The sequence below is a fragment of the Salmo salar genome, chromosome 10 (assembly GCF_965601325.2).
Source record: "Salmo salar chromosome 10, fSalSal1, whole genome shotgun sequence".
NCBI classification, from domain to species: Eukaryota; Metazoa; Chordata; class Actinopteri; order Salmoniformes; family Salmonidae; genus Salmo; species Salmo salar.
The window spans coordinates 26090365-26113197 of record NC_138300.1 but is presented as its reverse complement, the minus strand read 5'-3'; the positions used below and the strand labels follow the sequence as shown (position 1 = coordinate 26113197).

Here is a 22833-nt window from a genome sequence, read left to right as displayed (position 1 = left end):
AAACATAAAAATGTACAACGTAAAACACCAAATAATGCATGCAGAGCAGAATTAGGCCGATACCCGTTAATTATCAAAATCCAGAAAAGAGCCGTTAAATTCTACAACCACCTAAAAGGAAGCGATTACCAAACCTTCCATAACAAAGCCATCACCTACAGAGAGATGAAGCTGGAGAACAGTCCCCTCAGCAAGCTGGTCCTGGGGCTCTGTTCACAAACACAAACAGACCCCACAGAGCCCCCGGACAGCAACACAATTAGACCCAACCAAATCATGATAAAACAAAAAGATAATTATTTTCAATGTGTCAAGTAATTAACAAAAAAACTGAGCAAACTAGAATGCTATTTGGCCCGAAAACAGAGTGTGGCAGAATACCTGACCACTGTGACTGACCCACACTTAAGGAAAGCTTCGACTATGTACAGACTCAGTGAACGTAGCCTTGCTATTGAGAAAGGCCGCCGTAGGCAGACCTGGCTCTCAAGAGAAGACAGGCTATGTGCACACTGCCCACAAAATGAGGTGGAATCTGAGCTGCACTTCCTAACCTCCTTCCAAATGTATATTCATATTAGAGACAAATATTTACCTCAGACTACACAGATCCACAAAGAATTCAAAAAACAAGCCTAATTTTGATAAACTCCCATATCTACTTGGTGAAATACCACAGTGTGCAATCACAGCAGCAAGATGTGTGACCTGTTGCCACAAGAAAAGGACAACCAGTGAAGAACAAACACCATTTTTAATACAACCCATATTTATGTTTATTTATTTTCCCTTTTGTACTATTTGCATATCGTTTGCACACTGTTTATAGACATAATGACATTTGAAATGTCTTTATTCTTTTGGAACTTCTGTAAGTGTAATGTTTACTGTACATTTTTATTATTTATTTCACTTTTGTTTATTATCTACTTCACTTGCTTTGGCAATGATAACATATGTTTCCCATGCCAATAAAGCCCTTGAATTGAATTGAGAGAGCGAGCGAGCAAGAGTAAATACACTTAGCTGACCCAGCAACTCACCTACCTACATAATCCGCTCCTGCCTTTTCTCCCTCCTCCTTTGGCCTAACACTCTGCTCTCTTGTCCCTTTGTAAACATGGCTATTGACTCATAATCCCTGTAATAACAAAATGCTTAAAAAACACAAAGCTAAGACCATAATCATATACATTCAAACTTCAAGCACAATATAAAAACCAATTAGTATTTTAGCCGGGGGGCTGTGAGGCGCACAGAGAGCTCTGCTTCGCCTATCACCAGGAGCTGCTGCTGAAGACTTTAATTACCAGGAGAGTGAATGAATGGCACACACACACAGAGAGACAGGGAGACTAATGCCTCACATAATAAGAGAAACAACCCCAATCGAAATGGCATCTAGAAAAATTACTTTGAAAAACTATGAAAATCCAGAATGCCAGAAATTATCCGAGACTCAGACCAAATTGGTTGATCCCTTTTTTTTTTTTAAATGGACAAACAATCAAATAAAGACCAACAAAACCCATTAAATACCCATCACAATAACAGAGATGAAAGAGAAAATCAAACCCTTCAAGTGCGGTAAAGCCTGTGGGCCAGACAGTATCTGCAGTGCCATGCTGAAGAAAAACAGCCCTAAGCTGCAGGAAGCCATACTCTACAGTAGCTCGTCAATCTGGTGCTGAATGTAGGATACTTTCCAGAAATATGGAATAAAGGCATAATAACACCCATATTCAAGGCAAATATATGACCATAATAATTGTCACGGCATCTGCGTGACCATTAATTTAGGGAAGGTTTTCTGCAGCATAATATATACGAGAATACAGACTTTCCTCAACGAAAACAGTGTTTTACAAATGTTCATATTCATCCTCTCCAGCACCACCCCAACATCAACATGTGTGAAAATTAAGGAGCGATAAGTATTTCCAATGGCATCATCAATAAATTAGTTGTCACGACTTCCGCCGAAGTTGGTGCCTCTCCTTGTTCGGGCGGCGTTCATCGTCTCAGGCTTTCTAGCTACCACCGATCCACGTTTCTTTTTCCATTTGTTATGTCTTGAGTGTTCACACCTGGTTCCCATCTCGTTATGATTATTTCCCTATTTAACCCTCTGGTTCTCATTATGTTTTGTGCGTGATTGTTTTCTTGTCTTCGTGTTAGTTGTTTGTGTCAGGATTGTTATCCCTGCGTGGATTATTGGCTTATGATTTTTTCAGAGAGTAAAGTTCGTTATTTTACTCAGTTCTGCGCAATTTTCACATACGTTGATGTTGGGGTGTTGCTGGAGATGATGAATATGGTGAAATGTACCTTTAAGTGCAAGTCAAATTGGCTTCCTACTAAAACAAAGAACATCTGACCACATATACACACTTATCAATCCACCAAGGGTAAAATATTTGCCTGCTTTATTGACTTCCATCTGGCATAAAGGACTCTTCCTGAAACTCATCCAAAGTGGAATTGGAGGAAGAACCTATGACGTTATTAAATCAAAGAAATTAAAATACATGTAAAAATCACAAAGAGGCAAGGGGCCACCCAGGGCAGCAAATCTGAGCCCAACATTGTTAAATATCTATATTGATGAACTTTCAAAAACAGTTGGAGCTCCTGGTCTTCTCCTAGACAACAAAGAAATTAAGCTCCTTCTCTATGCAGATGACCTGGTCTTGTTGTCTCCAACAGAACAGGGGTTACAGCATAGCCTGTCAGTGTTAGATGCCTACTGCCAAACAGTTAGCATTTGCAAAACAAAAATTATGATCTTCCAAAAGTATGCGGACACCTGCTCGTCGAGCATCTCATTCCAAAATCATGGGCATTAATATGGAGTTGGTCCCCTACTTTGCTGCTATAATAGCCTTCACTCTTCTTGGAAGTCTTTCCAGTGGATGTTGGAAATTGCTGCGGGGACTTGCTTCCATTCAGCCAGAAAAGCATAAGTGAGGTTGGGCACTGATGTTGGGCGATTAGGCCTGGCTCGCAGTCGGCGTTTGTATTTGTATTTATTAGGGATCCCCATTAGTTCCTGCCAAGGCAGCAGCTACTCTTCCTGGGGTCCAAACACACCAATGCACCCACATTACATGCAAAACAAGAGATAAAAACGTGAACTGTTTGTACTGAATGAGCTAAAGATAAAACAGTAGACCACCACATATCCACAACACAAAATGCTCAATACCACCATACAACAATATCACAATGTGTGCGTATACGTGTCTGTACCTTTGTGTGTGTCTCTTCACAGTCCCCGTTGTTCCATAAGGTGTATTTTTACCTGCATTTTAAGCACAGATTCGTCTAGAATGTAATTGTATCCTGTAGCGTTAAGATTTCCCTTCACTGGAACTAAGGGGCCTAGCCCAAACCATGAAAAACAGCCCCAGACCATTATTCCTCCACCAAACTTTACAGTTGGCACTATGCATTGGGGCAGGTAGCGTTCTCCTGGCATCCGCCAAACCCAGATTCTTCCGTAGGGACTGCTAGATGGTGAAGCGTGATTCATTACTGCAGAGAATGCGTTTCCACTGCTCCAGAGTCCAATGGCTGCGAGCTTTACACCACTCCAGCCGACGCTTGGCATTGCGCATGGTGATCTTAGGCTTGTGTGCGGCTGCTCAGCCATGAAAACCCACTTCATGAAGCTTCCGATGAACAGCTCCTGTGCGGATGTTGCTTCCAGAAGCAGTTTAGAACTCGGTAGTGTGAGTATTGCAACCGAGGACAGACGATTTTCAGCACTCTGCAGTCCTGTTCTGTGAGCTTGTGTGGCCTATGACTTCGCGGTAGAGCCGTTGTTGCTCCTCAACGTTTCCACTTCACAATAACATCACTTACAGTTGACCGGGGCAGCTCTAGCAGGGCAGAAATTTTATGAACTGACTTGTTGGAAAGGCGGCATCCTATGACAGTGCAACGTTGAAAGTCACTGAGGTCTTCAGTAAGACCATTCTACTGTCAATGTTTGTCTATAGAGATTGCATGGCTGTGTGCTCAATTTTATACACCTGTCAGCAACGAGTGTGGTTGAAAAAGCCGAATCCACTAATTTGAAGGGGTGTCCACTTTTGTATGTATATAGTGTATATTTTTTTCCATAAGCATGAATTGAGTTTAAGATTAATTGAATGTGAGAGAGAGAGAGAGAGAGAGAGAGAGAGAGAGAGAGAGAGAGAGAGAGAGAGAGAGAGAGAGAGAGAGAGAGAGAGAGAGAGAGAGAGAGAGAGAAGGTCCATGCAGACATAACAATGATTCTTTGTACGGACATGTACCCTTATGCTAACCACACTATTTCCAATGGAAACCAGGCCTAGGGGCCTCTTTCATTAGGGGAGGAAGTGAGGGGCCCCCAATGCCACCCTAGCACCGCCACCACCATTCACTCAGTAACTTACATACTCCACATCCCTCACTAAGTCACTACCTCTTTCATTCTCTCCTCTCTATCCCTTTTCTAACAGCCGACACCACAATTATTTTTCTTCCTAATCCTCTCGCTTCCCTATCCTTCTTCTTAGACCATTGGTGAAGGGTTTGAGTTTTTCAGAGAGAGTTAAGATAAGGTAGGCCTGGAAGTTAGAGGCTGCATTAACAGGCTAGGGGATATGGTCAATTTATTTAAGGCTTGGTAATAATGAATGTCTTAAATGTAGCTCATTAAAACACAGGGTGATAGAGGGACCATGAGAGAAAAGGGGAAAATTAGTACAATAGAAACAGACAGTTAGTGGGAGAAATATGTGGATACAACGAAAAGGGAAAGGGTGGGGGGAGGGGTGAATAGAGCAAAATATGAAAAGAGAAATGAAGAAAGATGACAAGGAAAAGACTCATTAAAACACAGTGCTGATTAGAACAGAGCAGTTGAATGTTTGGGTTTTGGTCTCGGTCTGAATTCAGAGGACAGTTGAAATATTCACACAATTAGCTGTGCATAGAGAATGAAAGAAGAGCACAGAGGGAGAGAGAAGATACCATACCATTAGGTATTCAGTTAAGGAAAGAATGAAGTGAAGCAGAGAGCAGCACACCGGCTGTTGTAAGGTTGTGAGAAGAATGATCTGGACTCTAATCATCACTATAACGTTGTTTCCCATAAACAGATTCTTGTTAAATGACTTAATCGCCCAGTTCATTAGGCAGCAATTTACCTGCAATAGACCCTGCTTTCAATTAGGGCACTGAGAGGCTGGGTTAGAGGAAGTCCTGCTGAAGGATTGGCCTGATTGGCCACGCCATACCCAATGTAGGGCAAAGCCAAAGCATGGGCCAGCTCATTAAAAAGGTCAAGGCAATTCACTAATTGGCATTGTTTATGGATAGCTGTGGATATTTTTTGACAATGCCTGCCTTAACAGGGATCATCTCATTCATGGGGCCTAGCCACTAATAGGCGAGCTAAGCAGTCCTCTATCGGGGCTGGCCCATAGATGAAGCGGATGTTGAACTACAGGACTGTTTAGCTAGCACAGACTGGAATATGTTCCGGGATTCATCTGATGACATTATGGAGTTTATCACATCAATCACCGGCTTCATAAATCCCAGTTTTCTTGAACGCACTGAAGTCATAAGTCTGAGATTTGAGTTCCCAGTTGTTTTGAACACTGCATTAATGCCCAGAGGGAGATAGCAGTGTAATATTCCTTTTGAGTCAGGAACCAAAATTCCTCCGTAAGTGTTCGATTTCACTTACCGGCATGGCAACTGAGCCAGGATCACAGTCAAACGGATTGGGACGTAGGTCCCAATGTGCTCTTCCAAGCGTTGGAGGTGAGCAGTCATCACTTGTGTGGGACACTTACTGATGCACAGCTGAGGGAAGGGGGCATGATTCGCTTTTGAAAGACTCTCTCCAAAAATAATTATCTCCTCTGAATCCACTGATTTGGTCACAATGCTTTTGTATTTCCACTGCATGCTTGGGTTCAGTTCCCAAAATATGCAAGGAGACATTTTCTTTTCATTACACAAAAACTCAACCAAGTCTGGGATTTTTTAAATCCATTGTGAATGACAACAGTTCCTCTCTCAATGCGAAAAATCTTTCCAATGCTCCCCCTCGATAACAACCAGGCCTCGGTGTGAAAAATAACATTGTCATGCTCTGATCCCATATCTACACATAGTTTTGTGAACAGGTGTGTACAGTGGATTTGGTTTGATGTAGTTTACAATCGAAGCTACCTGCTGCGGTATATTTCTGATTTCTGCGCCAGTTGCTCTCGGTGTATCATACAATGCGTCCATATGGCAGAGAGAGACCTATTCATAACTAGAGTGCAGAGGCCTGCCACATCTATGCAAAAGCCCACCATTTGATCCCATGGAATCTGTTCCTCATCAATATAGCCACGCAGCACACTGAACATCCCCTGTGCCGTTTCATGCTCGGGAATCGTGAGACAGAATAATATGTCCTCGTGAATAGCATCCCCTGACATGTAAAGTGAACAAAAGTCAATGCATGGACATCTCGGCCCTCACAGCTAACGTCCATTTGGAGACCATAAGCTGGGGAGTTTGAGTCGTTCAGTCAGAGTTCTCTCTTGATTGCTAGCAATAGCATGAATTCTTCATTTAACAGTGTAATCTGACAAAGTGATTGATGTGAGTTTGTGCGTCTTTCTCCCCATACATTGTTTTCACCATATCAGTTGCATCCAGTAATATCAAAGTCTCTGCAATAGTGTGTGGTTTCATAGCGTAGCGGGCCTAGCCATTCACCGTGGGAATGATTCAAGTGCAACGGTCAAGTGAGGCTTTTTCCCATAATCTAAGGGTGCTCTCTAGTTGAATTTTATCTTTTAGATTTGAATAATTTATTTTTTAGATTGTTAAGGTTAACCACATTACAATGATTGAGATACAACGACGATATTATAATTTATATATTTTTGGTATATATTTGTTTTCTCCAGAATTTTGGAAATTCTCCCAGAACCCCATTTTCACGACCCCTAGTTTGGGAACCGCTGTCCTTTAGGGAGGAGGTCAGACACCTGGTAGTGTGGTGACATGACAACAAATTCTCCCTCAACCTGAGCAAGACAAAAGGAGCTGATCATGGACTACAGGAAACAGAGGGCCAAGCACGCCCCCATCCACATCAACGGGGCTGTAGTGGAGCAGGTCGAGAGCTTCAAGTTCCTCTGTGTCCACATCACATATGGTCCAAACCAGTGGAGGCTCCTCCGAGGAGGACCATCCTTAGTGAATTTCATAAAAATCTAAATAGTGAAACATTAAAAAACAGTTATCCTTTTTAGATAAAACGATACTAAATATGTTCACATGTCCTTTTCAGATAAAACTATACTAAATATATTCACGTCACCAAATAATTTATAAAAACACATTGTTTTGAAATGAAGATCTACAGTAGCCTCCGCAGCACTCTAACGTAGAGCAATGGTATAGCCAGAGGACAGCTAGCTTCTGTCCTTCTCTGGGTACATTGACTTCATAACAAAACCTAGTAGGCTCATGGTCCTCACCCTCTTCCATAGACTTACACTGTAATTATGACAACTTCTGGAGGACGTCCCCCAACTTATCAGCGCTCTTGCAGCATGAACTTACATGTTGTCCACCCAATCAAAGGATCAGAGAATGAATCTAGTACTGAAAGCATAAACTACAGCTAGCTAGCACTACAGTGCATAAAATGTGTTGAGTAGTTGACTCAAAGAAAAACAATCGTTGAACCATTTTGAACAAATTAATATCTTCCAAAAGTAAGGAGCCGAAAAAGAGATATTTCTAAGCATATTTGTTTTCACTTACTTAGCTAGTGACGAATTCAGCTAGCTAGTTTAGCCTACTCAAACACCCAGCTCAAACAGAGGAATGCCATGTTAGCTTGCTGGCTATGGCTATCCAACACTGGAACTCTTCAGAGTCAAGGTAAGCTTTTGGTATTATTAATTTATTGCCACTGGGACTGCCAGTGTAACTGCTAAACTGATTGCTGCTGACTACACTGTAGCGGGTTTACTAATGTGTTAGTTCTAGTAACTATGCTGACTATGACATGACAACAATGTAGACTGTGTGTAGAGGTTAGTGGCCATGATATGAAGGTTTGGCTTGGAAAGGTTTGTTCGCCTGGTCAGACAGCTGATGTGTTGTGCTCTGAAGTCCACAAGCAAAGGGAAAAGGTGAGAGGAGGAGAGCGCATAGATAGATGCAAGAAGGACTTATAAATACAACAAGCTGTTTTTATGTGTCTGGCATAAAAGTGCCGTTTGCTTGTGATTCTGTTGAAAAGAATGTCTTAAATGGAGGCAAACGGAACGGGTATAAATGAATTTATCCAATAGAAACGCTTGTTTGCAACTGTTGGACTAATGATTACACCCTAGATCAGCTAGATGCAGGCAAGGGTGTGCAAAGCAGTATTGAATGTGTCACTGTCTGATTACTCAAAATTCTCTAGACCTGTACACCTACATTGTAAACTTTTATTCATAAGCTAGGTTGTAGCAACCTCCTGATGGGTACAGACAAACATTTTGTATCATGTAGTAAGCCTAAACCTGTCGATGTTACATTGAGCTGAGTGAATGTAATATGAATGACAGTCATCCAATATGCTGTAATAGAAGTAAGACCATGTTAATTAAAAAAAGAATCATCCTCCATCTTAAACGGTACAGACTGCCACTGGTCCAAACACACCAACACTAGGCTTGGGTAGTATCCCGATTTTCAAATCATAATACGGTTCTTCTCTCATTATGGGATTTACGGTATTACCGGCATAGCACACAGGGGCACTCAAAAAACGCAAGACAATCCCATTGGGTTTCTATAACCAGAATGCTAACAACATTTGCACAAACTAATAGCAAAATCACATGATGTTGTTAGCTAAATGCTAACGAACGAAACTAACAAACGAATTGCAAAGACTCATACATACAAGCATAGCTACAGTAGTAGCTACCGAATGTCATTTTCGGAGAGTGTGGACATTTACAATCGAAAGTGAAAGACAGAAATTGTTGAAATGAACAAAGTTTTGATGTATGCTTTTCTGAAGGAAGAGCAGCATGTGTACATGGAGCACCGGGTAGAAGAACTGAGGAGAAAAAAAACGCTAGCAGAGAAATAATGGCAACTGTAGAGATATCTCATTCAGAGCTCTTTCACTTCTGGCAGAATGCCGTTATAAGATATATGATGACAAACATTTAGTAGTGAATTGCATACAAGTGTAACTTCATCACCTCATGTGCGCAGCACAACAGAGACTCGCCGATAAATATAAAACTTTATGGACTCACAAGCTCCCACTTTCTCCCGTTGTGCTATTTACAAACAAACGCGTGACTGGCTCAACTGTTCTGGGGAACTACAGTAAACTTCATAATGTAAAATAATGTGACAGGTGAAATGAAGAACGCAATCTGCTTGATCTTCTAGCGCTTTTTTGACTCATAACATAACGCTGCTGCTACTGTTTATCTGTCACTTTAGTCCTAGTTATATGTACATACCTACCTCAATTACCTAGTACCCCTGCACATCGACTCGTTACTAGTACCCAGTGTATATAGGAAAGTTATCGTTACTCATTGTGTATTTATTATTACCACGTTTTTTACTTTTCTATTATTTCTCCATTTTCTTTCTCTCCGCATTGTTGGGAATGGACCATAAGTAACCATTTCACTGTTAGTCTATACCTGTTGTTTACGAAGCACGTAGCACATAAAACGTCATTTGATTTTATTAGCCAGGTTATTGTCACCGCCAGGCAAAGGGTGAGGGTCCTCACTATATGACCTAGTTCACATATTATGGGGATTTGTAGCTTTATTTGTTTTTATTTAATCCTTGTTTTGGTTTTTACTCTCTTGCTTTAAAGTGTCCTTGAGTTTCTTGAAAGGCACTTTAAATCCCATGTATTATTATACCAAGTACAGGTTAAATAGGTAACCATTTTGCATTTCCAAAACCTTGTTACCTGCCCTGACATATTGTATCTTATCATCACCAACAAGCTGGTCAAATCAAAGATGAAACATTTGATAGTTTTTTTCTTTTTTCTTTTCTTTTTTTTACATAAAGCTACAAATCCCCATAATATGTGGACTAGGGGTGACTGGTCATATAGTGAGGACCCTCACCCTTTGCCTGGCGGTGACAATAACCTGGCTAATAAAATCAAATGACATGTTATGTGCTACGTGCTTCGTAAACAACAGGTATAGACTAACAGTGAAATGGTTACTTATGGTCCATTCCCAACAATGCGGAGAGAAAGAAAATGGAGAAATAATAGAAAAGTAAAAAACGTGGTAATAATAAATACACAATGAGTAACGATAACTTTCCTATATACACTGGGTACTCGTAACGAGTAGTAACCTTTTTTCCTTGTTTTGATTTTTACTCTCTTGCTGTAAAGTGTTCTTGAGTTTCTTGAAAGGCGCTTTAAATCCCATGTATTATTATACCAAGTACAGGTTAAATAGGTAACCATTTTGCATTTCCAAAACCTTGTTACCTGCCCTGACATACTGTATCTTATCATCACCAACAAGCTGGTCAAATCAAAGATGAAACATTTGATACAGTTTTTTTTTTACATGGTGTATCTCATCTACAAAAAACCTCAGTAAGAAAACATGAAACAAGGGCATTCGATCAACTGCCTGTCATTGCGTTCACTGACGCACGTTGGCTAGGCTATTCATCGCAGCCATAGCGGAGGACGCGTTATGGGTCGCGTCTGGGGATATAATAGCAATACACCTCGTGAGACCAGCCAACCTGTGGATTCTGTCCGAGTAGCCTATTCAAAAAGATACATACAAACAAAATCCACCTTTCAAATATTTTGTCGAAATCCGGAGACAAAAATGGACATGAGAGGAACAAACCTCCATACAGAACTTCTCATTATTATTTCGAACAGACAGCATTTAGGAGAGACCTTGACCTTCTCTATAGCTTCTAGAGCGGGACAGCTTCACATCAAGTAAAAAGAGATTCAATGAAGTCATAATTTATGGAGGTTTAGGAGGAAATGGCCAAATAAATTAGTATAGGTTCACTGCCTGTCACCTTATATCTAAAACATGACCTGAAAGGAATATTCTGTGGCGCACTGACTGACTGTATACACCAGGGTGCCGGGGTCTGGGTGTCGCAGGCTTCCCTCATCTCCTCCACTAGCCTATATGTTTGGGAGGTAATGTCCTATCAAATAATATTGGTGTAAATAATTGGCGATTTAGGCCTATGTGTAGTTGAATTTGTATTTAATTGTCCAGCGGCATTAAATGATTGGAAGAAATCGTGGAATATCTTAATTGAAGCAATTAACCTAATGCAGCGTTTAGGTAATGTCCCGAAACTCGGGAATTTCGGACTTGCTAACCTAGGAGAAAGAGTCGGAGCCCTAGTTCCACACATGGGCGGTATCAGAATCAACCAATAGGAAGCTCTACACAAATAACATACGCTCCTTTTAACACGGAGGTCCCAAGTTTCGACGCGTCATAAAGCAACGATGATATATATATGTATAATATGAATCAATAATACATTGATTCAATGCTCTTGTAGTCTAATTATTGAAGGGAATACATGACCCAAAACTGCACATCCACCATCGTTGTGGCAGTGGTACACCCACCCTCGACCCTGGGTACCTCTGCCTGAATCAATCAGAGAGGCGCCACGGAACCAGTTCCAAAGTTATCCCATCCAAGATCCTAATTGCTTTCCATACATTTAGAAACGAATACACCCATGCGCTTACAATAACACTGTTAATGCACCATATTGCGTTCACATACGTGCACACATAGCAATAGAATATCACAGCTAGAAAGAGAGAAACTCAAATAATTTACCTTCCACTGCGTAAACCGTAGTAATCACGCATAAAACCGCTAACAAATCCGCTGGCATGGCAAAGGTGGTCTGCCTTTCCTCTCCCCTTTTAAAAGGTGTAAACACAAATCCTTTAGCTGCCACAGAATAGTATTCCAGCAGTGCGTATGTTGAATCACATTTCAAACCGTACTGTACGCAGTGTATGAAAACCTAGTAGGTTACTTGGAGGATGAGGCATGTAGGGGATAAGTGAAGCGGGATGAGAGATAGACCTTGGCCCCCGTTCCCTCAACATCACTTCTCACACCCCTTTAACACCTCGTGACCAATCACGAAAAGAAGATAGCGCATCTCAAACCAATCGCAACAGAGCACCCGCTCAGATTCCTACTAACATTTTTAAACTACTGAAAAGTCCCTTGCTTTGCCATCCAATCGTACTGCAGGGAAAGAGCAACGACTAGTGGTCCAGATAAAGCACTGCATGCACAGCTTCACCTAATGGGTGTTTCTCATCAGATGAATTTCAATACAGAGATAATGTGATTGCATTTTACCATTTATTTATCATGCTATTCCATAAATCTAAGCAGTCCATGGTGTTTTATGGCTATGCATAGTCACGAAAGCTATTTCCATAGCCCATGGTGATATACTGCATTGTCACCTGTAATATCTCTATTTGATGGGAATTAAACCATCACATGCAGGACAACGACAGAATCAAAAAACGTATATCTGCCATCATTTACGATCGACCACCTAGTTGATTAAGTAGGCTCGTAGATTTATGAATGGTTTATGTTCTGCAGGAGCATATGGCAGATGTAAGAGTCTATTCTAACAACAGACCATTACTGTGTCATCATGGCACTGCATAACAACTTTTAACATGTGCATTGAAGTGACACACTGTAAGCCTATGAAATGGTTTGGATTGATGTCCTCTATACTAACACGTTGAAAGTAGTTTGTTGTAAATATGAATATTCATTGTGTTGCACTTCATTCACTGTACTTGGTGCTGTGTTCTAGAATCAAATTAAACGAATATGGTAATATGTAGTTCATTTCAGATAGTAATTTGGGTAGTATGAAGAAATGGTGTCTAAATGGATAGGCTACTAGTGTTAAATTTATGTTTACATAATGTTTATTCACTATTTAATATTATTTAACCAGGCAAGCCAGTTAAGAACAAATTCTAATTTACAATGACAGCTTATCGGGGGGAACTGCCTTGTTCAGTGGAAGAACAACAGATTGTTACCTTGTCAGCTCGGGGAATCGATCCAGCAACCTTTCGCTTACTGTCCCAACGCTCTAACCACTAGGCTACCTGCCGCCCCATATTAAATTGTGGCTCCATTTAGTTCCCATGTACATCTTATGTACAAAATGGTATCTCCCATTACATGGAATATACAACATCTTTGCTATCCTCACTTATGAAATACTAATATTACTGTCTGCCTAATTGAGGGTGGAGAAGTCAACAGCCTGATACTCAACAGCCCAGGCAGGCCCCAGACAGACAGGACATACAATAATGTAGGCAGGGTGTGTGCCAACAGTCGCGGCTCTGCCCCCTCACACCCAACTAGGTAGTGAAACCCTCCACACACACACACACGGTGCTGTTATATTAGTTTGCCCACTTGTCTTCATTAGCACTCCTCACACATGCTCCCATTACATTTATACCTTAATTGGCAGCCAGATCTGCAGCTATTACATGTACGTGTATATATTTGCAGACTGCCTGCACCAACCCACCCCCATGCCTCCCTGCCTCCCTGCCTCCCCATAGTGAGGCGCCTGCTCCAACAGATGGCAGACTCACAGCTCCTCCTCCCCTCCCTAGGGAAGCGTGGCGGACACAGGGCCTGCTGACGGAGCCTGATACGCTCTTATCAATACAGCAGCTCCGCTCACTTGCTCTACTTCCAATTACAGCCCTGTGCCGACTCTCTGGAGCTGGCTGAACTGCCGCGCAGACATCTTTGGATGGCAGAAATGAAAAAGAATTATACGCCCAGTCCTACATAAAGCTACATGTAAACACACAGAGATGCACCTCCTAAACAGAAATACACACACATGTACATACCACACCCCTGTGTGCACACACACACACGATATAGCTATCAGCCCAACATTTATACTTTAGTCATTTAGCAGACACTCTCATCCAGAGCAACTTTCAGTTAGTGCATTCATCTTAAGATAATTAGGTGGGACAACCACATATCTGTCATAGCAAGTACATTTTATCAGCAAAGTCAGTGCAAGTGGGTGGGGGGGGGGCAAGTCTTAGTGTAATTTCACAAAAGGCAATTTATGAGGGGGTTCGAGGGGTGCTGTGGGATTATTTAAGATACTTTTTGAAGAGGTAGGGTTTGAAATGTTTTCAGAAGATGGGCAGGGACTCTGCTGTCCTAGCTTCAGGGGGAAGCTAGTTACATGATTGGGGTGCCAAGACAGAGAAGAGCTTTGACTGGGCTGAGCGGGAGCTAACCAATGTGGCTAACCAAGGGTAAAGGAGGCACAGGGACAGAAGCTCTGTACAGTGCTTTCAGATAGTATTCATTCCCCTTGACTTATTCCACATTTTGTTGCGTTACAGCCTGAATTTAAAATATATTAAATTGATGTATTTTCCCTCACCAATCTACAGACAATACCCCATAATGATAAATGAAAACGTGTGTAGACATTTTTGCAAATGTAATGAAAATTAGAGAAATATCTAATTTACATACGTTTTCACACCCCTAAGTCAATACATGTTATAATCACTGTTGGCAGCGATTACAGCTGTGAGTCTCTAATATTTACCCATAATTCTTTCATATTGGTTGTTGATCATTGCTAGACAACCATTTTCAAGTTTTGCCATAAATTTCAAGCAGATTTAAGTCAAAACACACAAGAAAATTCACTGTCTTCTTGGTAAGCAACCCCAGTGTAGATTTGGCCTTGTTTTAGGTTATTGTCTTGCTAAAATGTGAATTCAGATTTTCCTCTAGGATTTATATATATACACAGATTACCAGTCAAAAGTTTTAGAACACCTACTCATTCAAGGGTTTTTCTTTATTTTTACTATTTCCTCATTGTAGAATAATAGTGAAAACATCAAAACTATAAAATAACACATATGGAATCATGTATTAACCAAAAAAGGGTTAAATCAAAATACATTTTATATTTTAGATTCTTCAAATAGCCACCGTTTGCCTTGATTTGCCTTTGCCACACTCTTGGCATTCCCTCAAACAGCTTCACCTGCAATGCTTTTCCAACTGCCTTGAAGGAGTTCCCATATACAGTATGCTTAGCACTTGTTGGCTGCTTTTCCTTCACTCTGCGATCCAATTCATCCCAAACCATCTCAATTTGGTTGAGGTCAGGGGATTGTGGAGGTCAGGTCATCTGATGCAGCACTCCATCACGCTCCTTCTTGGTAAAATAGCCCTTACACAGCCTGGAGGTATGTTGAGTCATTGTCCTGTTGAAAAATAAATGATAGTCCCAATAAGTCCCACTAAGCCCAAACCAGATGGGATGGTGTATCGCTGCAGAAGGCTGTGGTAGCCATGCTGGTTAATTGTGCCTTGAATTCAAAATAAATCACAGACAGTGTCACCAGCAAAGCACCTCCACAGCATAACACCTCCTCCTCCATGCTTTACGGTGGGAAATACATATGCGGAGATTATCCGTTCGCCCACACCACGTCTCACAAAGATACGGCGGTTGGAACCAAAAATCTCAAATTTCTCGTGTTTCTTGGCCCAAGCAAGTCTCTTGTTCTAATTGGTGTCCTTTAGTAGTGGTTTCTTTACAACAATTTGACCATAAAGGCCTGATTCACACATCTCCTCTGAACAGTTGATGTTGAGATGTGTCTGTTACTTGAACTCTTTGAAGCATTTATTTGGGCTGCAATTTCTGAGGCTGGTAACTCTAATGAACTTATCCTCTGCAGCTAAAGTAACTCTGGGTCATCCATTCCTGTGGCGGTCCTCATGAAAGCCAGTTTCATCATAGTGCTTGATGGTTTTTGCGACTGCGCTTGAAGAAACTTTTAAAGTTCTTGAAATTTTCCTTTTTGACTGACCTTCATGTCTTAAAGAAATGATGGACTGTTTGTCTTTGCTTATTTGAGCTGTTCTTGCCATAATATGGACTTGGTCTTTTACCAAATAGGGCTATCTACTGTATACCCCCCTACCTTGTCACAACACAACTGATTGGCTCAAATGCATTAAGAAGGAAAGAAATTCCACAAATTAACTTTTATCAAGGCACACCTGTTAATTGAAATGCATTCCAGGTGACTACCTCATGAAGCTGGTTTAGAGAATGCCAAGAGTGTGCAAAGCTGTCATCAAGGCAAAGAGTGGCTATTTTGAAGAATCCCAAACATAAAATATATTCTGATTTGTTTAACACTTTTTGTTACTACACGATTCCATATTTGTTATTTCATAGTTTTGATGTCTTCACTATTATTCTACAACATAGAAAATAATAAAAATAAAATAAAAACCCTTGAATGAGGAGGTGTTCTATAACTTTTGACCGGTAGTGTATATTTTTTTTATTAACCCTTCAGATGACAAATATATTTTTTGTTTTTTTACAGGTTTTCTGCTACATATTCAGTACCAGTCAAAAGTTTGGACACATCTACTCATTCCAGGTTTTTATTTTTTACTATTCTCTACATTGTAGAATAATAGTTAAGGCATCAAAACTACAAAATAACACATATGGAATCATGTTGTAACCAAAAAAGTGTTAAACAAATCAAAATAGATTTTATATTTGAGATTCTTCAGAGCAAAAACAGGTTTTTCAAAATTTTGCAAATGAAAAACAGAAAAAGCTTACGTATTCAGACCCTTAGCTATGAGACTCGAAATTGAGCTCAGGTACATCCTGTTTCCATGGATCATCCTTGAGATGTTTCTACAACTTGATTGGAGTCCACCTGTTGTCACAAGTGTAGAGAGGAGTAGGCAGGAGGCAGTCACAGGTTTAGAACTACTGAATTTATTAAAGCACCATATATAAAAGCGGGACGAAACCCAAAGTGCAAACTAATAAAATACTCAGGAAATAGTAGGAGAGATTCCTCTCAGGAAAACAAGCAACATTTACAATGACCGACAAAGACAAATGACAGAGGGAGTATATACACAGTGATAGAGCGGGGATTGGAACCAGGTGTGTGTAATGATGACGAAACAAGTCCGGGGTTAATGAGTGAAGGACGTTTGCCAGCAGTAGGTTCAGCAGCAGCAAGAAGGCCAGTGACGCCGAACGCCTGAGCTGGACAGGAGGGGGAGCCAAAGCGAAGGCTGGTGTGACACTGTGGTAAATTCAATTGATTGGACATGATTTGGAAATGCACACACACTTATATAAGGTCCCACAGTTGACAGTGCATACCAGAGCAAAAATCAAGCCATGAGGTCGAGGGAATTGTCCGTAGAGCTCCGAGACAGGATTGTGTTGAGGCACAGATCTCAGAAAGTGTACCAAAAAATGTCTGTGGCATTGAAGGTCCCCAAGAACACAGTGGCCTCCATCATTCTTAAATCGAAGAAGTTTGGAAAAACCAAGACTCTTCCTAGAGCTGGCCACCTGGCCAAACTGAGAAATCGGGGGAGGGCCTTGGTCAGGGAGGAGACCAAAAACCCGATGGTCACTCTGACAGAGCTCTAGAGAGATGGGAGAACATCTCCGTAGAGATGGGAGAACATTCTAGAAGGACAACCATCTCTGCAGCACTCCACCAATCAGGCCTTTACGGTGGTGGCCAGATGGAAGCCACTCCTCAGTAAAAGTCACATGACAGCCTGCTTGAAGTTTGCCAAAAGGCACCTAAAGACTCTCAGACTATGAGAAACAAGATTCTCTGGTCTGATGAAATTAAGATGGAACTCTTTGGCCTGAATGCCTGGCACCATCCCTACAGTGAAGCATGGTGGTTGCAGCATTATGCTCTGGGAATGTTTTTCAGCAGCAGGGACTGGGAGACTAGTCAGGATCGAGGCAAAGATGAACGGAACAAGCACACAGCAAAGACAACGCAAGAGTGGTTTCGGGACAAGTCTCTGAATGTCCTTGAGTGGCCCAGCCAAAGCCCGGACTTGAACCCAATTGAATATCTCTGGAGAGACCTGAAAATAGCTATGCAGCATCGCTACCCATCCAACCCACTAAAGCTTAAGAGGATCTGCAGAGAAGAATGGGAGAAACTACCCAAATACAGGTGTGCCAAGTTTGTAGCGTCATACCCAAGAAGACTCGAGGCTGTAATCGCTGCCAAAGGTGTTTCAACGAAGTACTGAGTAAAGGGCCTGAACTTATGTACATTTAATATTTTAGTTTTATTTGATACATTTGCCATTTTTGCTTTGTCATTATGGGGTATTGTGTGTAGATTGATAAGGGGGAAAAAACGATTTAATACATTTTAGAATAAGGCTGTAACCTAACAAAATTGGGAAAAAGTCAAGGGGTCTGAATACTTTCCGAAGGCAAAGTCAAGGGGTGGAGGGGTTGGTTCTTCTACCCTTGTGGGGACCGAAAATCCCCCAAAGTCCCCGTAAGGATAACAAAACAAGGAACATTCTCCCTCGTGGGGACATTTCCCAAATCCCCATGAGGACAAAGGCTATTTTAAACTCAGGTGTTAGGATTAGAATTAGGGTAAGGGGTTAGTGGTTAGGTTTAGAAGTTAGGTTTAGGGTTTTGGTTAGGGTTAGGATTCCAAAATTTGTGTGTGTCACACACCAGAGAACATTATGAATGCTGGTTTATATACATTTTTGTTACTTTATTCTTGGTAATTGCATTATCCTTTGTGTTTGTAACATGAGTATACATTAATTACAGGCCAGCCAACTATAAGAGTATATGCTGAGTGCACAAAACATTAGGAACAGCTGCTCTTTCTATGACATAGACTGACCAGGTCAATGATATGATCCCTTATTGATGTCACTGTCACGTCCTGACCAGCAGAGGGAGTAATTGTATTAGTATTTGGTCAGGACGTGGCAGATACGTTTGTGTTGTATGGTTTATCTAATTGTTCTGTTTCTTTGTTAGTCTGTGTGGCTCCCGATCAGGAACAGCTGTATGTCGTTGTTCCTGATTGGGAGTCATATATTAGGAGTGTGTTTTTCACCTGGGGTTTGTGGGTTGTTGTATTTTACACAGCTAGTTTCAGTATAGCCTGTGAAACTGTCACCTGTCGTTCTTCGTTTTCTTGTTTTCTGTGTTCACTTTATTTTAATTAAATATAAAGATGAGCATTCATATCCCGTCTGCGTTTTGGTCATCTCTTCACGAAGACAGCCGTGATAGAACAACCCACCAAACAAAGACCAAGCAGCGGAGAAAGGAGCAGGTGGATTATATGGACTATCGAGAGAAATGGACATGGGAGGAGATTCTGGACGGGGCTGGACCTTGGCACCAGGCTGGGGAATACCATCGCCCACCGGAAGAAATAGAGGAAGCTAAGACAGAGAGGCGGCGGTATGAGGCCATGTACGTGCTGAGGGAGAAGCGCAAGGGGCACCCCCAATAATTTTTTTTTGGGGGGGGCACACAGGTAGTTTGGCTAGGCCAAGGAAGAGCCATAAGCCACCTACCCGTGCTTACATGGAGGAACGTATGGAGTGGAGGGCGCCAAAGTTTGAGGAAGTGCGCACGATCTCGCCCATACGCTCGCACAGTCCGGTGCGAGCTATTCCAGCCCTCGCAGATGCCGTGCTAGAGTGGGCATCCAGCCTGGTAGGAGGATGCCTGTGCAGCGCGTCTGGTCGCCGGTACGCCTCCTAGGACCAGGCTACCCTACGCCCGCTCTACGCACGGTAACCATCAAGCCCCTGCACAGCCCAGTTCGCCCTGTACTAGCACCCCGCTCGTACGGGGCTGCTAGTTCCACCCAGCCAGGACGGGTTGTGCAGGAGGTGCGATCAAGACCACCTGTGCACTTCCATGGCCCAGTCTTTCCAGTTTCCGCCTCTCGTGCTGACCCGGAAGTGCGAACCTCCAGTCTGGCACGTCCAGTACCAGCACCATGCATCAAGCTTCCAGTGAGTCAGCCTAGTCCTACTCAGCCTGTTCCCGCTCCTCGCACTAGCCATGGGGTGCGTGTTCTCAAACTGGCAGTTCCAGTACCAGCACCACGCATCAGGCTTCTAGCGCGTAATAGTATTTCCTCTCGGCCGGTTCCTGCTTCCCGCACTAGCCCTAGGATGCGTGTCTCCAGCCTGGTACCTCCTCTACCAGCCCCACGCATCAGGCTTCCAGTGCGTCAGCCGAGCCTCGAGAGTCCGGCGACGGTGTCCAGTCCAGAGTATCCGGCGACGGTGTCCAGTCCAGAGTATCCTGCGACGGTGTCCAGTCCAGAGTATCCTGCGACGGTGTCCAGTCCAGAGTATCCTGCGACGGTGTCCAGTCCAGAGTATCCTGCGACGGTGTCCAGTCCAGAGTATCCGGCGACGGTGTCCAGTCCAGAGTATCCTGCGACGGTGTCCAGTCCAGAGTATCCGGCGACGGTGTCCAGTCCAGAGTATCCGGCGACGGTGTCCAGTCCAGAGTATCCGGCGACGGTGTCCAGTCCGGAACCGAGTGAGTCTGCCTGCGATCCGGAACCGAGTGAGATTGAAATTAACTGTGAACTGTGTGATTCTGCCTACAGCTTTGAACCGAATGAGTCTGCCTACGACCCGGAACTGAGTGAGTCTGCCTACTGTCCGGAACCAAGAGACTCTGTCTTCAGTCGGGAGGACAGTAGGCCAGAACCAGAGCCTCCTCCAGTATAGGTGGGTTGGGGAGGGGGGGTGTAGTACAAGTGCCGTCATTGATGGCAGCCACCCTCCCTTCCCTCCCTTTTTGTTTAGGGGGTATTTTATTTATTTATTTTGGGGGGGGGGGGTTTGGTTTTTCTATTAAGGTGCATCCGGGGTTTGCACCTTTGGGGGATACTGTCACGTCCTGACCAGCAGAGGGAGTAATTGTATTAGTATTTGGTCAGGACGTGGCAGATACGTTTGTGTTGTATGGTTTATCTAATTGTTCTGTTTCTTTGTTAGTCTATGTGGCTCCCGATCAGGAACAGCTGTATGTCGTTGTTCCTGATTGGGAGTCATATATTAGGAGTATGTTTTTCACCTGGGGTTTGTGGGTTGTTGTATTTTACACTGCTAGTTTCAGTATAGCCTGTGAAACTGGCACCTGTCGTTCTTCGTTTTCTGTGTTCACTTTATTTTAATTAAATATTAAGATGAGCATTCATATCCCATCTGCGTTTTGGTCATCTCTTCACGAAGACAGCCGTGACAGTCACCTGTTAAATCTACTTCAAATCAGTGTGATGAAGGCAAGGAGACAGGTTAAAGAAGGATTTTTAAGCCTTGAGACAAGGATTGTGTGTGTGCAATGCCTTTTAAAGGAACTTTTCTTCCATTACTTTCCAGATTTCAGCTAACATTAATTACAATCATGATTGACACAATATCCTATGTTTGTGATTGCATGCGTTACAAAAATCCATGTTTAATGTATTGACTTGTTTGAAATCAAAATACAACTAACATGGATTTCACTGACACGCTTAGCTTCACTCTCCCTTTCTTTTCTGCAATTCAAAATCTTCCCGTTGGTCGATCAGTTTATAAAAGTCACGTTCAGACTGCAGAAAGAAGTCTTTGCTGTCTTCAATGTCCTGAGCAGCAATGATCCGAAGCAGCAGAGCATCTCTAATGACCTTAGACTCACAGAGACTGTGTTGAATTCTGTGTGTGAAATCTGTATAAGGCTCAATGACCAGGAGCCCTGGCATAATGTCGGCTCCTGGCACTGGTGGTGTCTTCTGTATATTATTGCTTACTTAGGCTGTATAGAGTTTGACCAGGCTGGTGAACGCAGTCTTGTAGGAGAGACGCAGTGCTTCTGCTGAGCCTCATGGAATGGAGCCCAAGCGGATCTCGTGGATCCTCATGTGCAGGTGGAACGCTGCCCCACACAACCACTGCTTCATGGCCACTGACCCCATACATCTCTTGTTGGTCATCCTCTCAAAATGGTCAATCAGCTCAAACTTTTGGTACTGGTCATAGAGCTCTGTCACCTCCGCCATCTTGTCCATATCACCGGCTATCTCAGGGACCAGCTTCAGGTATTTATTGATGTGGGACCCAATTCTTGAGGAATTGCTGATTCCAAAGATCATCTTTGTAGTGTTCATAGCATTCTCGTTGTCCCCCTGCCCTTTTGCCTTGTGGGCTAAGACATCAAAGAGTAGGGACAGGACTAGTGCCACAACACCCACACCCCCCAAGGCCACCTTTGTGCTCCTCCCAATGCAGACGTCAGGTCCTGGTTGAAAACAGTTAGTTGCTGAATGGATGCATGCTGTTGGTCGAGAGCAGTACTTGAGTCCAAGGATAGGAAGCTGAACAGTGTGTCATCCAGAGAGATATCAGGAACCAAGCTGCCTGCCCTGGCCACTGAGAACAGGTTCTGTATTGCTGCCGAAGATGGGAGGCAAGAAGTAATGTGTCTGAGCAGCATTATTATCTATCTTACTATGACTCTCTATAACCCACTTTCTGGTGATTTCACTCTCACTCTCATACAATGCTGAAACTAAATTACAATGGTCATGTATTTGAACAGCAAGCCTGTGGAGGATCTTGTCCTGTGAAAGTAAATACGTATTTGTTGCCCCTTTGAGTTCATGGTATGAGCACCATTTGAAAACATGTATATTATGATGACCTAATAAAAAGGTTCTGTGACATTAAACAACAAAAAACTGGCCATCGCTACTGCACTGACAATGATGCAGTTCTACATGTATACCTGAGACACTATGCACTAATTCAAGCCAACCCACATGTTGTATATGCGGATGTGGGCTCA

General features: G+C 42.6%; 1 protein-coding gene across 1 annotated transcript in view; it reads right to left on the bottom strand.

The window, feature by feature from the left end:
* LOC106613872 (ephrin type-B receptor 1) overlaps positions 1–12231 on the bottom strand; it is a 215925-nt gene extending 203694 nt beyond the window's left edge. The window contains exon 1 of the mRNA XM_014216576.3: positions 11895–12231. Within this exon, the coding sequence (XP_014072051.1) occupies positions 11895–11952 (58 nt within the window). The 5' untranslated portion in view covers positions 11953–12231. The remainder of the gene's footprint in view (positions 1–11894) is intronic.
* Positions 12232–22833: the final 10602 nt, after the last annotated feature.